This window comes from Carya illinoinensis, chromosome 15 (assembly GCF_018687715.1).
Source record: "Carya illinoinensis cultivar Pawnee chromosome 15, C.illinoinensisPawnee_v1, whole genome shotgun sequence".
Classification (NCBI taxonomy): domain Eukaryota; kingdom Viridiplantae; phylum Streptophyta; class Magnoliopsida; order Fagales; family Juglandaceae; genus Carya; species Carya illinoinensis.
The window spans coordinates 28981287-28998797 of record NC_056766.1 but is presented as its reverse complement, the minus strand read 5'-3'; the positions used below and the strand labels follow the sequence as shown (position 1 = coordinate 28998797).

At 39.0% G+C, this 17511-nt stretch overlaps 2 protein-coding genes across 2 annotated transcripts; one reads left to right on the top strand and one right to left on the bottom strand.

The window, feature by feature from the left end:
- Positions 1–4474: 4474 nt before the first annotated feature.
- Positions 4475–7939, bottom strand: LOC122295420 (receptor-like protein 15). Its single transcript, XM_043104427.1, has 4 exons — positions 7524–7939; positions 7284–7442; positions 6977–7126; positions 4475–6892 (listed from the first exon to the last, which is right to left on the bottom strand). Exons 1-4 carry the CDS (start codon positions 7873–7875, stop codon positions 4722–4724), a joined length of 2832 nt encoding a protein of 943 aa, XP_042960361.1. The 5' UTR covers positions 7876–7939; the 3' UTR covers positions 4475–4721.
- A 5516-nt stretch (positions 7940–13455) lies between these two features.
- On the top strand, positions 13456–14579 carry LOC122297617. Its single transcript, XM_043107728.1, has 2 exons — positions 13456–13617; positions 13714–14579. Exons 1-2 carry the CDS (start codon positions 13462–13464, stop codon positions 14524–14526), a joined length of 969 nt encoding a protein of 322 aa, XP_042963662.1. The 5' UTR covers positions 13456–13461; the 3' UTR covers positions 14527–14579.
- Positions 14580–17511: the final 2932 nt, after the last annotated feature.

Sequence of the window (17511 nt, the reverse complement as noted above, 5' to 3'; positions counted from 1 at the left end):
CCACCCCAATATCTCCACCAGGTCTCCTCTGGGCATGTCTTTGTCCCACCATTGTTAGTACCTTCGTAAAGGATTGATCGAAGGTTCTCGCCCTCCTATCCACTCTACTCACTTGAGCTCCTCCGACAGTTCCATGACTAATACCCTTGGACTGGGCCATCTCCGAGATAAGCTCCTTCAAACTTCTCCGTCCCCATCCATCTTCGCCTTGGGGGAAACAAAGCAGACACCTTCTTCTTGCCTGGCCGTACTCTACAATCGACAAATACCTCCCACGGTTGTTCGCACACTGTTGAGCAACAAAGCTTCGATAGCCCTCCCTTATCACCGAGTACACATCCTTCTTCCCCCCTCTCAGACACTCCTCCATCACTTTCACAAACCAGAGGATTGTATTGCGACCCACCGACACATTGTGTTTCACCTTCCATCCCTGCTCTGAAATACGAAAGTTCTCTCCCTCTTTCTCAAGCACTATTAGTTTAGACTCTACTACTAACTCTCTAATCCAAGCCATCTACACCATCGTGACACAACGACGCTGACAACGTTGCTACATTACATTATCAAAACTTGCATGTGTACGGAAAGAAAATTTATCAGAGACCTTATACTGCTATGGCAGCACTACCAACCCTCCAAGCACACAAGACCTTCACGGTAGTGCCCTTGAGAACTTTGAAGTTGTATCATTCACTTTTGCATTCACATTCAAGTGGCAAATAAGTAACGGAAAGAAGGGAAGGATTATAAAGCAGGAATCAAGAAGGTCATAATCACTATAGTCTAGATGCAGTAAATACAGATATAAAGAGAGAAATGAGAAATAGGCCTACAATCTAAGGAAGGAAGACCTGCCTGTCATTGATTTTGCTCCTTCTATGCTGCTATGTGGCAGAATGCTTCGAACATGGTGTGTTAGCCTTCTGATCAGAGGTCTTCACATCCACTTTTACCCTCAATTCCCCTGTATAACATCGCACTTTTATAAATCAAATCAAAAGGATGAAAAAGCAATTTTTTTATTGCATATAACATAATAAATTAGCCATAGTGCCCATTCTTCAGAAACAAATAGAGCAACAATACCAACAGAAGCTCTAACTGAGAAAGCTGACCGACAAGTACGAATGCACTTTTTTATTTTTTTGTTTTTATCCCAACCATTTTTTATATATTTTAAAACATTTAAAAAAAAATCAATTCACTAATAATCACTTTTTTGACCAGTAAGTTACAAAAATAAAAATAAAAAAATAAAAAACACAATCAATCAATTTTATCAGTCTAAATAGCATTTTCTTATGAGAAAACTCATAATACAGAATTTAGGATTGTTCATCCGGGTTCCGAATCGGGAATCCGAGTATGCCCTGCTGAGTTTCAAATCCGGGCCAGGTTTCGGCTCGGACATACCCGATTTTAGACCCAGGCCGAAACCTGGGTGAATCGAGGTTTCAAAACCCGAAAATCCGGATACCGGGTTGTACAAATCAGTTTTTGAAGCATATTATTTTTTTTAAAAAATAAAACCCTATTGTTTTTTCTTCAAACATTGGGTCTAATATTAATAAAAACCCATATTTATACAAAAATGTTGTAAAGCATAATTATCCTATATTTGTTTTTAAAATTAAAAAAATGTATTGAAAATCATATATATATTTTTTTATAAAAGCCTATATTATTGAAAAACTTTTCTAAATCATTAAAAAGCATAATACTAACATTTTCCAAAATAATAAAAATATAGAAAAATGAAAAAAATAAAATGCATGCAAACCAACTACATATTACATTATTTTGTTATTTACACATTACATTACAAAACACAAAATTATAAGATATGAATTATAAAATCATTAGCATGGTCTTCTATCAATGATTTAATCTCACACCAAGTAGCAACTTCAAGTGATCTGATTGAAAGAGAGCCTGTAAAAAACAAAAGTTTTGAATACTTAGAAAAGCTCAACAAAATTATCAGTTTCTCTAGAGAAAAAGGAAAGGAAAGGAAATGGCAAACTTACTCTTGAACAGAAAGAACAGACCTAGCAGGATAAGAAACCTTGATCCCATTCAGTAATGGGATGAACTTACTGCAAGAAAAACCCTTTTCAAAGCCACTAGAACAGAAATTTTTGATAAGAATTTCATTTCCAACACAAAATAGCATAACAAAGATTGTAATATCTACAAACGCTCTCTCTCGAGCAACAGTAGATCAAAAAGTGGCAATGGAAACAAAGAGAGATAACTCATTACAGAGCAAAGAAACCCATTGGAATCTATAGAAGATGCATATGTATGTCCAGATCATCAAAAGCTAGCAATAAGGCATGGAAGCCTTATTAATGCAGATAAATCCAAAACAATTACTAGTTCAAAAACTGAAAAAAATAAAAGAAAAAAAAGAATGGTCAACTCAAGAAGTAGTCCTGCTTGCTTTCAAAAGTTGATGATGATTTAAGGTAGCTGCTATTGATTTGGTCTAACACCTATTTGGCTTTGTGTGCCATTGCTTCACATCCTCAATACTGGTGGTTTTGGTAAATTTCAAAAAAGTTTGTAGCTCAAATTTTAAGTATCAAGAACAAAAGGTTGTTCATTCAAATGTACATTATGTGGGTTTCCTTCATCTATGAGCAACAAACATATCGCCAAAAGAATATCAATTGAAAAATTGTCCTTTTGGAATCCAATTCCATAATTTACACTTAAAAGTTCGTTGTGCTCCACTTAAGTTCTACCTGCACCTCATATGTGCTTTATATCCTCATGAGTTACTCATTCATAAAATTGAAGGAACAATCAAGCTTTACTGCTATTCATGCCCCATTTTTGTGCCAAAAATAGACCAGGAAGACATTGAAACTACAAGTTTTGGGAAGTTAACAAGGGAAGCAAACCCATGTGATAGAATGTTTTACTTTCCTATAGGCCAAACAGAGAATAAGCCCATTGTTTTGACTTTCTTTCAAATAGGTCCTTAGGGTGAAAAACCAAGTAGTTTAGAGAGCATAATTAGAATCTACCTCATCTAAGTGTATGATTCTTGCTATGTGAAGCATCACTTTCAATGTAGCACTTATCCAACTAGGACATGAAGAGCTCTTGAGAAAAACCCACTCCTTGGGATTGAAACCCTTATTTTGAAGTAACTTATGCCAAAAGAGGTATTAAAAGAAATGAGAAAAATGATAGAAACTTAACAACTCCAGATTAAATTAGGAGCAATTAGACTTCTTCATTGAGAACTGAACACTATTAATGTTCAAAGAAGTAAACCCAGACAAAAATTTGACCAAGAACAAAAGCGAAAGATATTTTTAATTTTAATTTCATTTATCACTTTTTTTTTAATCAAAATAAGGGTCACTTTCAGGTAGCTCAAGAACTATGGCACAATCCTCATTAGTCTCTTTGGCTTCATCGCATGATGGTGGCTGCAATGAACAAAAAAAATGAAGGAACCCTAGATCTGGACATAAAACACAAAGAAATAAAAACAAAACAGACCCAAATTAACAAAGTAATAAAAGGAAAAAAAAACCTTAAAAAAAAACTGCTGCAGATCTGAACTTGAACATATGCTAGCACAAATATGACCCTAAAAAATCCATAAAAAAAAGATACATGCAGATCTGAACTACCTTTTAGGAAATGAACATCTCAAGCAAAAGAAACAGCCAGCCCAGAGTATACGTGCAGCCAAGGCTAAAAACCCATAAAAAAAAAATATACAATAAGATCTAAACTACCTTTCACGAAATGGCCATCTCGAGTGCACTATGTGGGTTGTTTCCAAACTGGTTTCGAGAGAGAGAGAGAGGTTTGAGCAGAGAGAGGTCTGCGATCTGGGCTTAGGAGAGAGAGAGAGAGAGAGAGAGAGAGAGAGAGCTAGGGTTTGAAATATGGGCGAGGCCGCGAGAGAGGGATGGAGAGCTCATAGAGAGATGTGCGGCTTGAAATAAGATAAAGGGTTTTTTTTTTTTTTTTTCCTCAGATGGAGATCTCATAGAGAGATGCATGGCTTGAAATAATACGAAGGGTTTTTTTTTTCATATATATAATCCGGGTACCGGGTTTTAAACCCGAAACCAAGATTTCATAACGGGATCCGCATCGGAATGGTCTGGATTTTATAATGCGGGTTTCGGACCGGGCCGGGTTTTAATTGCTGGAATATAACTTAGTAGATCAACAACCTCTTATTATTTCTGGAATATGATCAATTATTACTGGAATATAATCACCATCAGTTGCACACTTTTAGTATTGACTAATTTCTTATTCTAATTTATAGCTCAACATTAGTATGTTTACATTTTTGTTTAAATTTGGCTTTATTAATTCTTTGCATATGTTGGGCTTATTGTTTTCTCCAAGTTGAGCTTTGATACTTGGATAAGAAATAGTTTATTGTTTTCTTGAGCTTGTATGAACTAACATTGGCAGAAAAGAAATCATAAGATTGACTCGAAAAGGAATATCTATCATTCAAGCATCTTGCCTAATTGGTCACTAATTGACTACTAAAGTTACAATGCTAAAGCAAACTTTCAAGTCTCATATATGTTACTTAAACTAAAAGCTTGAAATTGAAGAAAGGAAAGACAGATGACATACAAAAATGCAAACATCAAAACACAAAGCTAGACAATTCTAAAGCTAGATAGCTTCCGAGTGTTGATTACAACAAAATAGTAGCAAGTGGAGATTCACAATTTAACAAAGTTAAACCACGCCCGTCGCCAGTGTGGATTTATATAGAGAATAACAACAATTCCCAACAACACTGTCATGTAAGACACTGCAAAGCTAATGTAGAAAAGTTCCAAGTCCATAAAACCACAAGCTTCATCTCCCTTGTCATCAGTTGGAATGTTAGATGATGGTTGAATTTTAGTGCAAGCCTTATGCAGTGGTGGTCCACACAGGAGAGGATTTCCCTCGTAACTGCTTTCATCGAAGGTACCAAACTGAGCTTTTCTTTCTGGTGTTGTCCCCCAAAAGTTATTGTGTGCCACATCGAAGACGGCCAAATAGTTCAACTCTATTAATTGTGGGGGAATAATACCATCCAAGTTATTATTGGATAGATCCAAACTCTCAATTTGATTAAGTTTCGAGAATGAGGTGGGGATTGATCCGGTTAGATTGTTGAATGACAGGTTCAATGCATGGATGTTACTCAAGTCTCCAAGCTCAGGTGGAATTCCTCCTTCTAATTTGTTGCATGAGAGATCAATCCCAGACATGTAGTCGAGAATGTCACCTTTGTAGGAGAAAATTCTATTTTTTGTTGAGAACTCCACTTCTTGTAGTACTTCCACGGTTGGTAACATATAATATGGATCATCGAAAACATACATGTTGTCTTTGTTCATTATCATTGCAGATTGCAAGAATGATGACATGTTGAAACTAATGGAAGAGTTAACGCCAAGTTCTAATATTTTAGATTTTGTGTAGGTTGGCTCAAATGTAATGTTACTCAAGCAATGAGGTATTTGACCAGAAAAACTATTTTTGGAAAGATCCAACAAACTTAGGTTTTCTAAAAGACATATTTGAAATGGAATTTTTCCCTGTAAATAATTTGCTTTCAAGAGAAGAATGCTCAAACTTGAAAGGTTGCCGATCCAATTTGGAATATTGCCAGTAAGGTAGTTATCTCTAAGATTTAGAGTGACTAAAGTAGAGCAACCCTTGAATGCACTGGTAATGGGACCGGATAGCCTATTTTTATTCAAATGAACATGTATGATCTCGGACCAGTTGGAGCAAGAGGGTATAGAGCCAAACAAATTGTTATGGGACAGGTCAAAAAATGAAAGGGATCTCAAGTTACATAACTCAATTGGAATGGGACCTTCAAGCTGGTTTTTTGCGATAGCAATATCTCTCAATGACGTCATGTTCCCCATCCATATTGGAAGCATTCCTAACAAACTGTTATTACTGAAATCAATTACTTCCAAGTTTGTTAGATTAGATATGCTATGTGAGATCTCTCCTGAAAAGTGGTTGTTGTCCAAATACAAAGATTCTAGGGTTGTTAGATTTGAATTTGCAGGAAATAATTGGCCACTCAAATGATTTTTGGACAATCTAAGGTACTCTAAGGAGGAGCAACCCATTGTCAAATTCTCTGGAATTGTTCCAGAAAAATTATTGCTTGACATGTCTAAATATCTTAAGGAGGCCAAATTACCAAAAGAAAAAGGAATAACACCTTCAAAGTCATTTTTAGAAATATTTAAAAGCTCCAGATTTGGAAAAACTAAACCAAAAGTAGTTGGAATTGGACCTTGTATATTATTGAATGAAATATCTAAAACCAAAAGGTTGGGAATATAATGATTGGGGAGCTGCAAAGTTCCTGTTAATGAGTTATTTCCCAAATTAAGAATTGCCAACCTTGTATTGTTTTCTAGCAACCATGTGGGGAACTGTCCTTCCAAAGTGTTGTGAGGGAGAAGTAGTAGTTGCAAGTCAAACTGGTAATGAAGGAATCTAGTAATTATTCTACTAGACTTGGTAGAAAAGCAGCTTGAACAACTGAGAGCCTTTAATTGGAAGCTTGGAATCCATCTTTGAGATAGAGTTTCATCAACCAGGTTGTTGCCAGCACTAAATATGACCTCAAGCTTTGAGAGATTAAAAAATGAGGAGAATGTGATTGGGTTGAAGTAGTTATGTGATAAACCAAGGTACTCAAGTGACTTCAAACTAGGTAGAGGGGAGAGATCAATGCTTCCATTAAAGCGATTTGAAGAGATATCAAATATTCGAAGTTTTGTCATGTTTGCCAAACATGAAGGCAATATCCCTTCAAAATTGTTATGGCTGAGATCTAATTCTCGTAGATTCATGAGCTCACACAAGCCTACAAAATGAAATGAGTAATAATTAAGTTCTACCATTAAGAGATTTTTGCTAAGGAATATTTTGCGAAAATAAGGCTTTTTACCTTGAATGATGGGCAAACTTCCATTGAGTTCACAGTTTCGCATTGTCAATACATTAAGGGAAGTCATAACTCCAACTTTACCGAGGAAGCTTTTGTCAATGTAGGTATTATCCAAATACAACTCCTGTAGGTTCTTAAGCCTTCCAAACTCTAAAATGGCAATGAGTGTTTTAGATATGAGAAATAATTTTCATGTATACGAAAATTATTAAAATGTGTTAAATAGGATATAGCATGAAGTATCAATAGGACATAGCATATCAAATGGATGTATATATATTAGTGGATCTAACCTTAGGTTAATTACCTGAGATTGGGATATTGATTGGTGGATCTAAGTTGTATCTCAAATATAGTTTCTTGAGCGATAAGATCTGACCAAAGGATGACAGGAAGCTTTCATTGATGTAATTCCAACTGAAGTCAAGCACCTCTAGCTTCCTCAATCTAGATAATCTTTCAAAACCTACAATTTAGACAATTATAGAAAATTTAGACAAAAAATAATATTGCCTAGCTAGCTACTCTGTTTATGATATAAACAAACCTTCATTTGGAGCCCATCTAGATATTTCATTGGAACTCAAATTCAGGTACTTAAGCTCTTGAAAGGGAATAAATAGAGAGGCATTCAGATATGAATTTTCACTAGGGAATACACCATCAAGATGAAGCTTGATTACATGCCCTGTAGTGTTGTCACACACAACTCTTTCCCAATTGCAACAATTTCTCCCTTCCTGAGATGAGTTCCAAGATGTGAAGATATCATATGAGGAGTTCATGGAAGCTTTGAATCGCAAGAGAGCTTCTCTCTCCTCCCTCAAACAACCATGAATAGAAGATAATTGAAACAAGGCCGCCAACATTAGCCACCACAAAAAAATTCCAAACTCCATTTCACGTTTATGTGTCTAATTAGCAAAGTTGCTCTTAAAGAGTTATATAAACACCTCAACATTGACCAATGACTTAGAAATTAAGGCCAAAGACTATAAAATTTAAATGCGTTATATATTAAATTATTTCAAGTAAAAACGATAAACTTGGGAAGACCTTGACTGATGACTCAGTTATAGGCTGTAGACTGAAGAGTACTCAATATGAGGTTCTATACAATTTATCAATCTCCCTACTTTTGATACGTACATAGCAATGATCATATGTACGTATTAATGAGAAGACCTTGACCGATGACTTAGAAATTAAGGCCAAAGACCATAAAAAATTATATGCATTATATATTAAATTATATAAACACCTCAACATTAATGAGAAGACCTTGACCGATGACTTAGAATTTAAGGCCAAAGACTATAAAATTTATATGCATTATATATTAAATTATTTCATGAAAAAATGATAAAGTTGGGAAGACCTTGACTGATGACTACTCACATGAGGTTCTATCCAATTTCTCAATCTCCCTACTTTTCAATTGTCTTCACCTTCTTGATTTTTGATACGTAACTGAATAATAGAACTCTAGATTTTGATCTTTAGAGAAAAAATCTTTTAGGGATGAAATTTAATTCATCCCTAAAAGTATTTATTTAGGATGGAATTTAAATTTTATCTCAAAATGTGGATGCGGAGATAAGTAATTAAAAATTTGAAAACTTGAAAATGATAAATGGATCGTTCATTTATCATTTTCTTTAATAAATTTCTATTTACTAGAAATTAGTAAACAATGCAATGATAAGACTAGAAATAACTATAGAAAGAATCTTGTAGACTATATATATATATATTATATACATATGGAAAATGCTACGTACCATGTTATCTGAGTTTGTCCACTTATTTTGACATCTTATGTATTTAATTTTTTTTTTTACTTTTTTTTTATTTAATGATTAAGTAAATGACTTTTAATGTATTGGTGTCTTTTTTTTTTTTAAAAGTATTTAAATATATTAAAAAATATTAAAAAAAAAGAAAAAAATAAAAAATAAAATTTGTGCTAGGTGACACTGACGGTTATTAATGCTAGTGGCAGCCTAGAACCACTATCATACACACACATATATATATATATATATATATATATATATATATATATATATATATATATATATATATGTATGTATGTATGTATGTATAACACACATACTAGTCTTGGTCTGGTTAGAAGGAAAGGAAAGCATTGACTCAAGTCTTTAGCCCTATCACGGAGTCATCAATCAAGTCTTAAAAGGAAAGGAAAGCAATAATGCATTGTATCTAGCTTCTTGCTATTTTTGATAAGTCGTGTCTAGCTTCTGGACGAACGTAGTCTCAATATTCAAATATCATAAATATAAATATTTTTTAATTTTAATTTTTAATTTTTTTTTCATCTAATAATTACTTAATTATTATAATTTTTTAAAACTTTTAAATAAAACACAAAAATAATTTAATTTTATGAAATTTTAAAATAAAAATTATATTAAAAAATTATATTCTAATAATATTTTAACTTTATAATATTTTTATTTAATTTTTTTTCTCTTTTTTCAAAATCCTATAAAACTCCATATTAGCTCAAACCACTTTATTACTATTCAAAAATTATTTTACTATAATTATTACTATTCACAAATTTCTCATCTCTTCTCAACATCCAAACGAGGCTTTAGTCTATTTGTAAATCACTCCACCGGGTTTAAATTATTAATAATTTTCTCAATGAGTATGTGAATTTTTATAACTAAGTCCTCGTCTTTCTACCGTTAATTCATCTATTCAAAACTAGTTTAACAAATCCGAACTTGACACATGACATAAAAATGCCATGTCAACACCCATACAAAAAAAAAAGAAATCTAAAAACTACAATAAAAATATATTTAAAAGAATCTATAAAATTAAGATAAATATTTTTTAAGTGTACGTAGATATTTCTACACGATAAATATTTTTAATTATAGACATGCATGGAACCGTGTTGTCAAATTTTATTTGAAATGCATATCGCAAGTGATGTACTTATATATGGTTAGTGAGCATCGTTACAAGTACTTCATGGAATGGTCTTATTTAATAATGTTATTGATGCCAAAGTCTTGGGTTAGTCTCTTAATCTATGTTTTCCCTCCCATTTTTATTTTTTGGCACTTCACTAAATAGATATACTTTGTTCAAGTTTTAAATTTTGGAAAATAATTTGTACAAAGTTTAGAGTGTGAGAGCACTGCTCATTGTAAAAAGTGAGACCCATATAAAAAAAATCTACTTTGTCACGATGGTCCCACATTTTTGAAAAATCCTACACAGGACTTGTACCTTAAATACATATTTATTATTCCAAGTCGCCTATCACAGAATCATTAGTCAAGGTCTTCCAAAGTTTGGTAATATACGTTCAACGTGTTTTGTGTGAACACTAGAGCCAATAATACATCGTGCTTTCTTTAGGCTAAGGCCTGATTTGGATGGAGAGATGCTTACATCTCATCTCAATATCAAATACTATAAGTGTAAATACTTTTTAATTTTAATTCTTTAATTTTTTCATTTAATTATTATCTGATTATTACAATTTTTCTGAACTTCTAAATAAAACATAAAAAATAATTCAACCTTTATAAATTTCAAAATAAAAATTATATTTAAAAATTAAATTCTAACAAATTAAATTCCAACAATATTTTAATTTTATAATATAAAAACTTTCGTCTTTTATTTAAAACCATCTCATCTCATCTTTGAATCCAAACCAGCCCTTAATATATGTTTTCCCCGAAAAAAAAAATTAGTAACTTTTTTTTTTCCATTTTTATGTTTTGGCATTTCACTAAATAGATAACTTTTGTTCAATTTTTGAATTTTGGAAAATGATTTGTACAAGGTCTAGAGTGTGTAAGCACTGTTGATTGTAAAAAGTGGGACCCATATATGAAACAAGGCTGCCAACATTAGCCACCACCCAAAAATTCCAAACCCCCTTTCACGTTTAGGCGTCTAAGCGAAGTTGTTCTTAAAGAGTTTATATAGACACCTCAACATTGACCGATGACTTAGAAATTAAGGCCAAAGACTATAAACTTGGGAAGACTTGACTGATGACTCAATTATAGGCTGCAGACTGATGTGTACTCAATATGAGGTTCTATCCAATTTCTCAATCTCCCTACTTTTCAATTGTCTTCGATCACCTTCTTGATTTTTCAAAATCAAATTCAATTAAAGTTTTAGAATTTTAAATTACTGATCATTGATTTATCGGCACAGATCAATGCTTAAGATTTTGAATAATCATATCACTTTTTGCTGTTTTTATCCTTCTGTTAAAGGTGGCGCCATGTATGTCTCTTTTCGAATTCCTTTTATCTATCCCTTCGTGATGTTTGGACTCATGCTGGACCCAAACTCTGGACTTCTTGGTGTTTAATGTATTATGGGCTCTTTTTATATGCTCTAGGGCCCCCTAGTTGGAATGGTTCCTCCAGCTACCCCGCCAATTCTATTCGCCTTCTGGCGGATGGAATTTATTTTCGACCGATCTTGTTGCTGTGAAAGTGCTAGGTGTGACTGCATGGGCTTGGGTACTTGGAAATTATGTGGAAATGGTCATGGGCCCAAACAACCCACAGCCTTTTTGTGTTTTCTGGCCCGTTACACCCTCTAGATGTTTTATGTTATTTCCTTCCCCCTATAAAGATTTGGCTACGAAGAACCGTAGATTTAATATCATTTCCCGCTATTGTGGTAGAGAAGACAGACTGTTTACTGGTGTTGGTTAGTCTTCTTGCGTAGTTACTTTTTCTTTCCGTTTGGCCTTTCGCATTTCACTACCCTTCAAAACTTCATTCTTTTCCTTGCCTCTTATTCCTTCCCCTGTTACGTTCTCTGCCTCTTCACTCTTTTCCTTGTTAAGCTCTCTGCCTCTTCTTGCTCTTTTCTTACAATCTTTTTCCAATGGCTTCTTATGTTGAAGGTGAGGTTTTTGAAAGCCCCTTCGCGATCCCTGAGGGCACAGTCTTCGCTGGTTTTTTATTTCTATAACCTGAGGGAAGCCTCCAAGGGCAATGTCCTCGGCTTCCGTAGAAAAGATGATGGGCAGACGTTGGCCGGTACGAGACTCGCTACTCCAATGCCAAGGTGTGGACCACTAGGTTCTTCTATGTCTCCGGCCAAAATTGAGAATATCCCGGCACGGAAGAAGTTTTCTTTGATTTCCCAAATAGAACGATTTGGCGCCCTCTTCTCGATGAGAAGGAATTATGGCGTAAGATGCCGGCCTTGTCGCGTCGTGAATTGGCTCGAATCGCGACAGTTGATTCTTGGGCCAAAGCTAATCCGGAGGTGCTCTGGACTGACAACTTGCTGACCGCCACCCACATTGATCGGTTCTTGAAGTCCCCCAACTGGTCTTTTGTTCAAGGGCGCGACTTCATGATTACAGACACCATTCCTCCTCCCCTGCCGAAGTCCACTGATAAAACCTCAAGGTCTCAACCCTCTAAGCAGAAGAAGCGTTTGGAAGAGGAGGAGGAGGAAGAGGCCGCTGAGAAGAGGGAAAAGAGGAGCAAAAGGAAGAACGATGGAGAAAAGGAGGTGGCCGCCGAGAAGAGAGAGAAGAGGACCAAGAAGAAAAATGAAGCGAGCGGCCGCCAAAAGAAGGCTCGCTCTGGAAGTCCCTCTCCGCCTTCTTTTGCTCTACAGGAGATGCTGGCGCCCTCAAGGGGCACCCAAGACTTGGTGTCGCAAGAGGGCACATCCTCTCTTGGGTCTCTGCAACTGGCTGCCGCTGAGTCCCTATCGTCCCAACTGGAGGTCCTTGCAGTATCTTCGGGGGAGGGTCACAGCCAGGGCTCTACCCCGCCTAGTACCACTAGGCCCTCCTTGCCACCGCCATCCCTGTCACTGCCACGTTCTCGCAGCCTGAGAGACGTGGAGAGTTTAGCCGGCCTGACCCTTTTTGGCCTGGCTTCCTCCCCCCAGGCCATGTCTGAGACACAATAGCCCGCCCCAACATCTGCCCCTACCTTTGAGTTTCTTGTGTTGGCAGGGCGGGCGAGTCAGTTCGAGTTAAGTGCCAGAGTGGTTGCGGCCCTCAATCTCGACTCAATCACTTCAGTGGGAGCTTGCTCGCCCCCTTCTACTACTGCTACCCCTGCATAGGCGGCCACTGTTTTGCCCCCTGGCGGCCACGGGGAAACGCCAGGCGCCTTACTTGCGGATGAGGCAGAAGGCACCACAAGGGACGTCCCTCCCCACCTAAATGAAACAAGCGGCGAGGTTGGTTCACGCCTAACTTCCCCAGAGAGCTTGCTGGACACCATCTCTGGGGGAAAACCCCTTCGCCCATTGGCAGTGGCCCTGGACTTTCTCTTCTTCCTACCTATGCCTCCTCTGTTGGCGGGGATACTGACTCCTTCCTTGAGGAAGAGTGGGCAAATTTTTTGGAGGAAGAAGCCCTTCTTTGTGATGCTGACTTGGCTCAACTACCACCTTCTCTGCCCCCCTTGTGCTTGGTTAACCCATCGGGGAGGACGATGGCTCTGTCCGCGAGGCCCGAGGGAGAAAATCTTCTAGCCCCTAGCAAGATCGTGAGGGATGATACTAGTGGTGGTGGTTCTTCAACATCAGCCTACTCTCAGGCAGAGGCCACTGCCCAGATGGCAAATTGTCTAAAAAATTGGCTTTCTGAGGTATTGTATTTTGTGTCCTTTCTTGTACACACTTATTTCATACCTTTGCCTCGGCTTTTTTTATGTTGGTGACCTTTTTTTTTTTTTTTTTGGCAGGGGATCAATGATTTGTTTTTTTGGCAGGGGATCAATGACTTGGCGGCATGGATTGTTGCCAACCATGCCCATCTCGAGGAGGTCAGGGGGCGTCGCCAGCTATGCTACATAGCCAAATGTGCCTTGGAGAGTTGGCGGACGGACAGGGTTAAATTGGCTGCTCTAGTTGAGGATAGGGAGGAGCTGAAAATCCTATTGGAGCAATCCGAGAGCTACTCCCACTCTTTGCAGGGTGATCTGGAGATACGCGAGGCTGAACTCCTCTGGCAGCATGAAGCAGCCTGCCTAGCAAATGAGGCCAAGGCCAAGGCCAACTTTGCCTCGTCAATTCTCCTTTCGGAGAGGGATTCTACCAGGCTGCAACTTTTGGAGGCTCAGGAAAGTCTTAAGGCTGAAAGCTCTCGTCTTGCCGCCCATGATGAGGCACTGTCCTCTCTTCGTGCAGACCTGGCCCATTCTCAAGACAGCTGCAGGTCCTCCAAGGAGAGTCTTCGGGAGGCAAACTTGGCCCTTGGTGCCAGCCAGCGGAGTCTGTTCAAGAAGGAGGGGGAGCTGATTGCTACTCGGGAAGAGGTCGCATGGCTTCGCGACCAGTTAGCCCATGTCCGTGCTACGAGGGATGATGCCTTCGCTTTTGGGTATGGCAGCGACATTAGGAGGTTAAGGGACCATCTTTTGGCTGATCCTGCCGCCAAGCTCAGGATTCTTGACCAGAATTTGTTCTACCCTGAGGAAACTTCCCTTCGTGTGGTTGACGAGTTCGGGCGGAAAGAGATGCCTGACGTTTTTGCTAACGTGCCTCGAGCCTTTTAGCCTGAAGATGCCCCTTGAATGCCCCTTCCCATTTTTGTTAAACCCATTTTTTGTATTTGACCATGAAAAACAACATTGTTTCTCAATATTTGTTACACACTTGTAATTTCGGACTTTGATTTGTTTATTGAGCATTTTTGGCTTATGCGTTTCTTTGCTTCTCATCTTTTTAATGGCACCATAAGCTGCTGAGACTTGCTTTTGGTGTTTAGGGTCGGCGTGGTCTGAGGACCTACTCGCCCTTTTTTCATGGCACCATAAGCTACTGAGGCTTGTTTTTGGTGTTTAGGGTCGGCGTGGTCTGAGGACCTACGCGCCCTTTTTTCATGACACCACAAGGTGTTGAGACTTGTCTCTGGTGTTTAGGGTCGGCGTGGTTTGAGGACCTATACGCCCTTTTTTCATGGCACCACAAGCTGCTGAGACTTGTCTTTGGTGTTTAGGGTCGACGTGGTCTGAGGACCTACGCACCCTTATTTCATGGCACCACAAACTGCTAAGGCTTGTCTTTGGTGTTTAGGGTCGGCGTGGTCTAAGGACTTACGCGGCCCCCTTTTTCATGGCACCACAAGTTGCTAAGGCTTGTCTTTGGTGTTTAGGGCCGAGCGGTCCCTGACCTTTCTAGCCCTTTTTTCATGGCACCACAAGCTGCTAAGGCTTGTCTTTAGGGTTTAGGGTCGGCGTGGTTTGAGGACCTACGCGCCCTTTTTTCATGGCACTACAAGCTGCTAAGGCTTGTCTTTGGTGTTTAAGATCGGCGTGGTCTGAGGACTTACGTGCCCTTTTTTCATGGCACCACAAGCTGCTAAGGCTTGTCTTTGGTGTTTAGGGTCGAGCGGTCCCTGACCTTTCATGGCACCACAAGCTGCTAAGGATTGTCTTTGGCGTTTAGGGTCGGCGTGGTCTGAAGACCTACGCGCCCTTTTTTTATAGCACTAGAAGCTCCTAAGGCTTGTCTTTGGTGTTTAGGGTCGGCGTGGTCTGAGGACCTATGCGCCCTTTTTTCATGACACCACAAGCTGCTAAAGCTTGTCTTTTGTGTTTAGGGTCGGTGTGGTTTGAGGACCTACGCGCCCTTTTTTCATGACACCACAAGCTACTAAGGCTTGTCTTTGGTGTTTAGGGTCGGCGTGGTCTGAGGACCTACGCACCCTTTTTTTATGGCACGACAAGCTGCTAAGGCTTGTCTTTGGTATTTAGGGTCGGTGTGGTCTGAAGACCTACGCGCCTTTTTTTCATGGTACCACAAGCTACTAAGGCTTGTCTTTGGCGTTTAGGGTCGGCGTGGTCTGAGGACCTACGCGCCCTTATCTCATGGCACCACAAGCTGCTAAGGCTTGTCTTTGGTGTTTAGGGCCGAGCGGTCCCTGTCCTTTCTCGCCCTTTTTTCATGGCACTACAAACTGCTAAGGCTTGTCTTTGGCGTTTAGGGTCGGCGTGGTCTGAAGACCTACGCGCCCTTTTTTCATGGCACCACAAGCTGCTAAGGCTTGTCTTTGATGTTTAGGGTCGGCGTGGTCTAAGGACCTACATGCCCTTTTTTCATGGCACCTATGTTTTTCCCTTGGAACGTTTTTTTCTGTACAGAACTTTTTAATAAATGAAATGGAATATATTCATAAATAGTGATAACTCAAACATTCAGACAGAAATAAAGATAAGGGACTTTTAAATCAATGAGCACTACAAAAATCATTGATAAAATTTCTTCAAATGCTCTGCGTTCCATGGGTGCGGTTGTTCCTTGCCCTCGCTGTCTTTCAATCTGTACGATCCAGGCCGGTTGTTGGCTACTACTAGATAAGGACCTTCCCATCAGGGTCCCATTTTTCCCTCACCTTGGGTAGTTACCCCACTCTTCTTCAAAACCAGGTTGCCCACTTTAAAGATCCTGGCCCTTACTCTTTTGTTGAAGTACTGCGCATCTTTCCTCTTTTCTTGTAGCATTCGAGTCTCGGCTATCTCTCTTTCTTCTTTGAGTAAGTCGAGGTATTCTTCTATTTTTTTGTCATTCTGAGTACTCGAGAAATGGCTTGTTCTGTAGGTTGGCAGCCATATTTCCGCTGCTGTGACTGCCTCGCATCCGTAAGCCAACGTAAACGGGGATTCCCCTATTGGAGTTTTTGCTGTAGTTCTATACCCCTAGAGTACTCCTAGCAGCTCGTCCGCCCAATCTCCTTTCTTCTCCACGACCTTTTTCTTAAGGATTGAGAATAACACCTTGTTGGTTGCTTCAGCTTGACCATTTGCTTGGGGGTGGCCTGGGGAGGAGTACTTTGCCTTGATCCTTAACTCCGTGCACCATTCTCTGTAGTGATCTGAATCAAATTGGTGCCCATTATTGGTTACAATACTGTGGGGAATCCCAAACCTGCAGACGACATTTTTCCACAAGAACTTTGTTACAGCTTTGCCTGTGATTGTCGCCAAGGGCTCCGCTTCTGCCCATTTTGTAAAATAGTCGACGGCAACTATCATGAATTTAACACCACCTTTTCCTGGTGGGAAGGGTCCCACCAGATCTACCCCCCACTGGGTGAATGGCCATGGTGCTATTACTGATGCTAATTCCTCCGGAGGGGCATGCGGTATAGGTGTGTAAGTCTGGCATTTTGCACACCTCTTAGAGAACTCCTGCGCATCCCTCAGAGCATTAGGCCAGTAATAGCCTGCCCGGACCGCTTTCCTGGCCAAGGTTCTTCCCCCACTGTGGTTTCCACATATCCCTTCGTGTATCTCAGCTAGGATATACTGTGCTTCTTGTGCGGAGATGCATCGCAGTAAAGGAATGGAGAAACCTCTTTTATAAAGGATTCCATCGAGGAGTAGGAACCTAGCCACCCTTTTCTTTATCTTCCTTGCCTCTTCTCTTGCTTCTGGCAATTTTCCTCCATCCAAGTACTCCACTATACTGCTCGCCCAGTCTGGGGTACTTGACCCCAGAACTCCTACTTCGACACCTACAGCTGGGACCTCGACAACCCT

What these genes read in the sequence shown, in the direction of transcription:
- LOC122295420 (XM_043104427.1), bottom strand. Translation starts at nt 7,875, where the DNA reads ATGGAGTTTGGAATTTTTTTGTGGTGGCTAATGTTGGCGGCCTTGTTT. An exon ending in AATCAATATCCCAATCTCAG is followed by an intron (nt 7,127 to 7,283) that starts GTAATTAACCTA and finishes TTGCCATTTTAG; the next exon opens with AGTTTGGAAGGCTTAAGAAC. An exon ending in AAGTTTGCCCATCATTCAAG is followed by an intron (nt 6,893 to 6,976) that starts GTAAAAAGCCTT and finishes TTCATTTTGTAG; the next exon opens with GCTTGTGTGAGCTCATGAAT.
- LOC122297617 (XM_043107728.1), top strand. Translation starts at nt 13,462, where the DNA reads ATGGCTCTGTCCGCGAGGCCCGAGGGAGAAAATCTTCTAGCCCCTAGC. An exon ending in TAAAAAATTGGCTTTCTGAG is followed by an intron (nt 13,618 to 13,713) that starts GTATTGTATTTT and finishes TTTTTTTGGCAG; the next exon opens with GGGATCAATGATTTGTTTTT.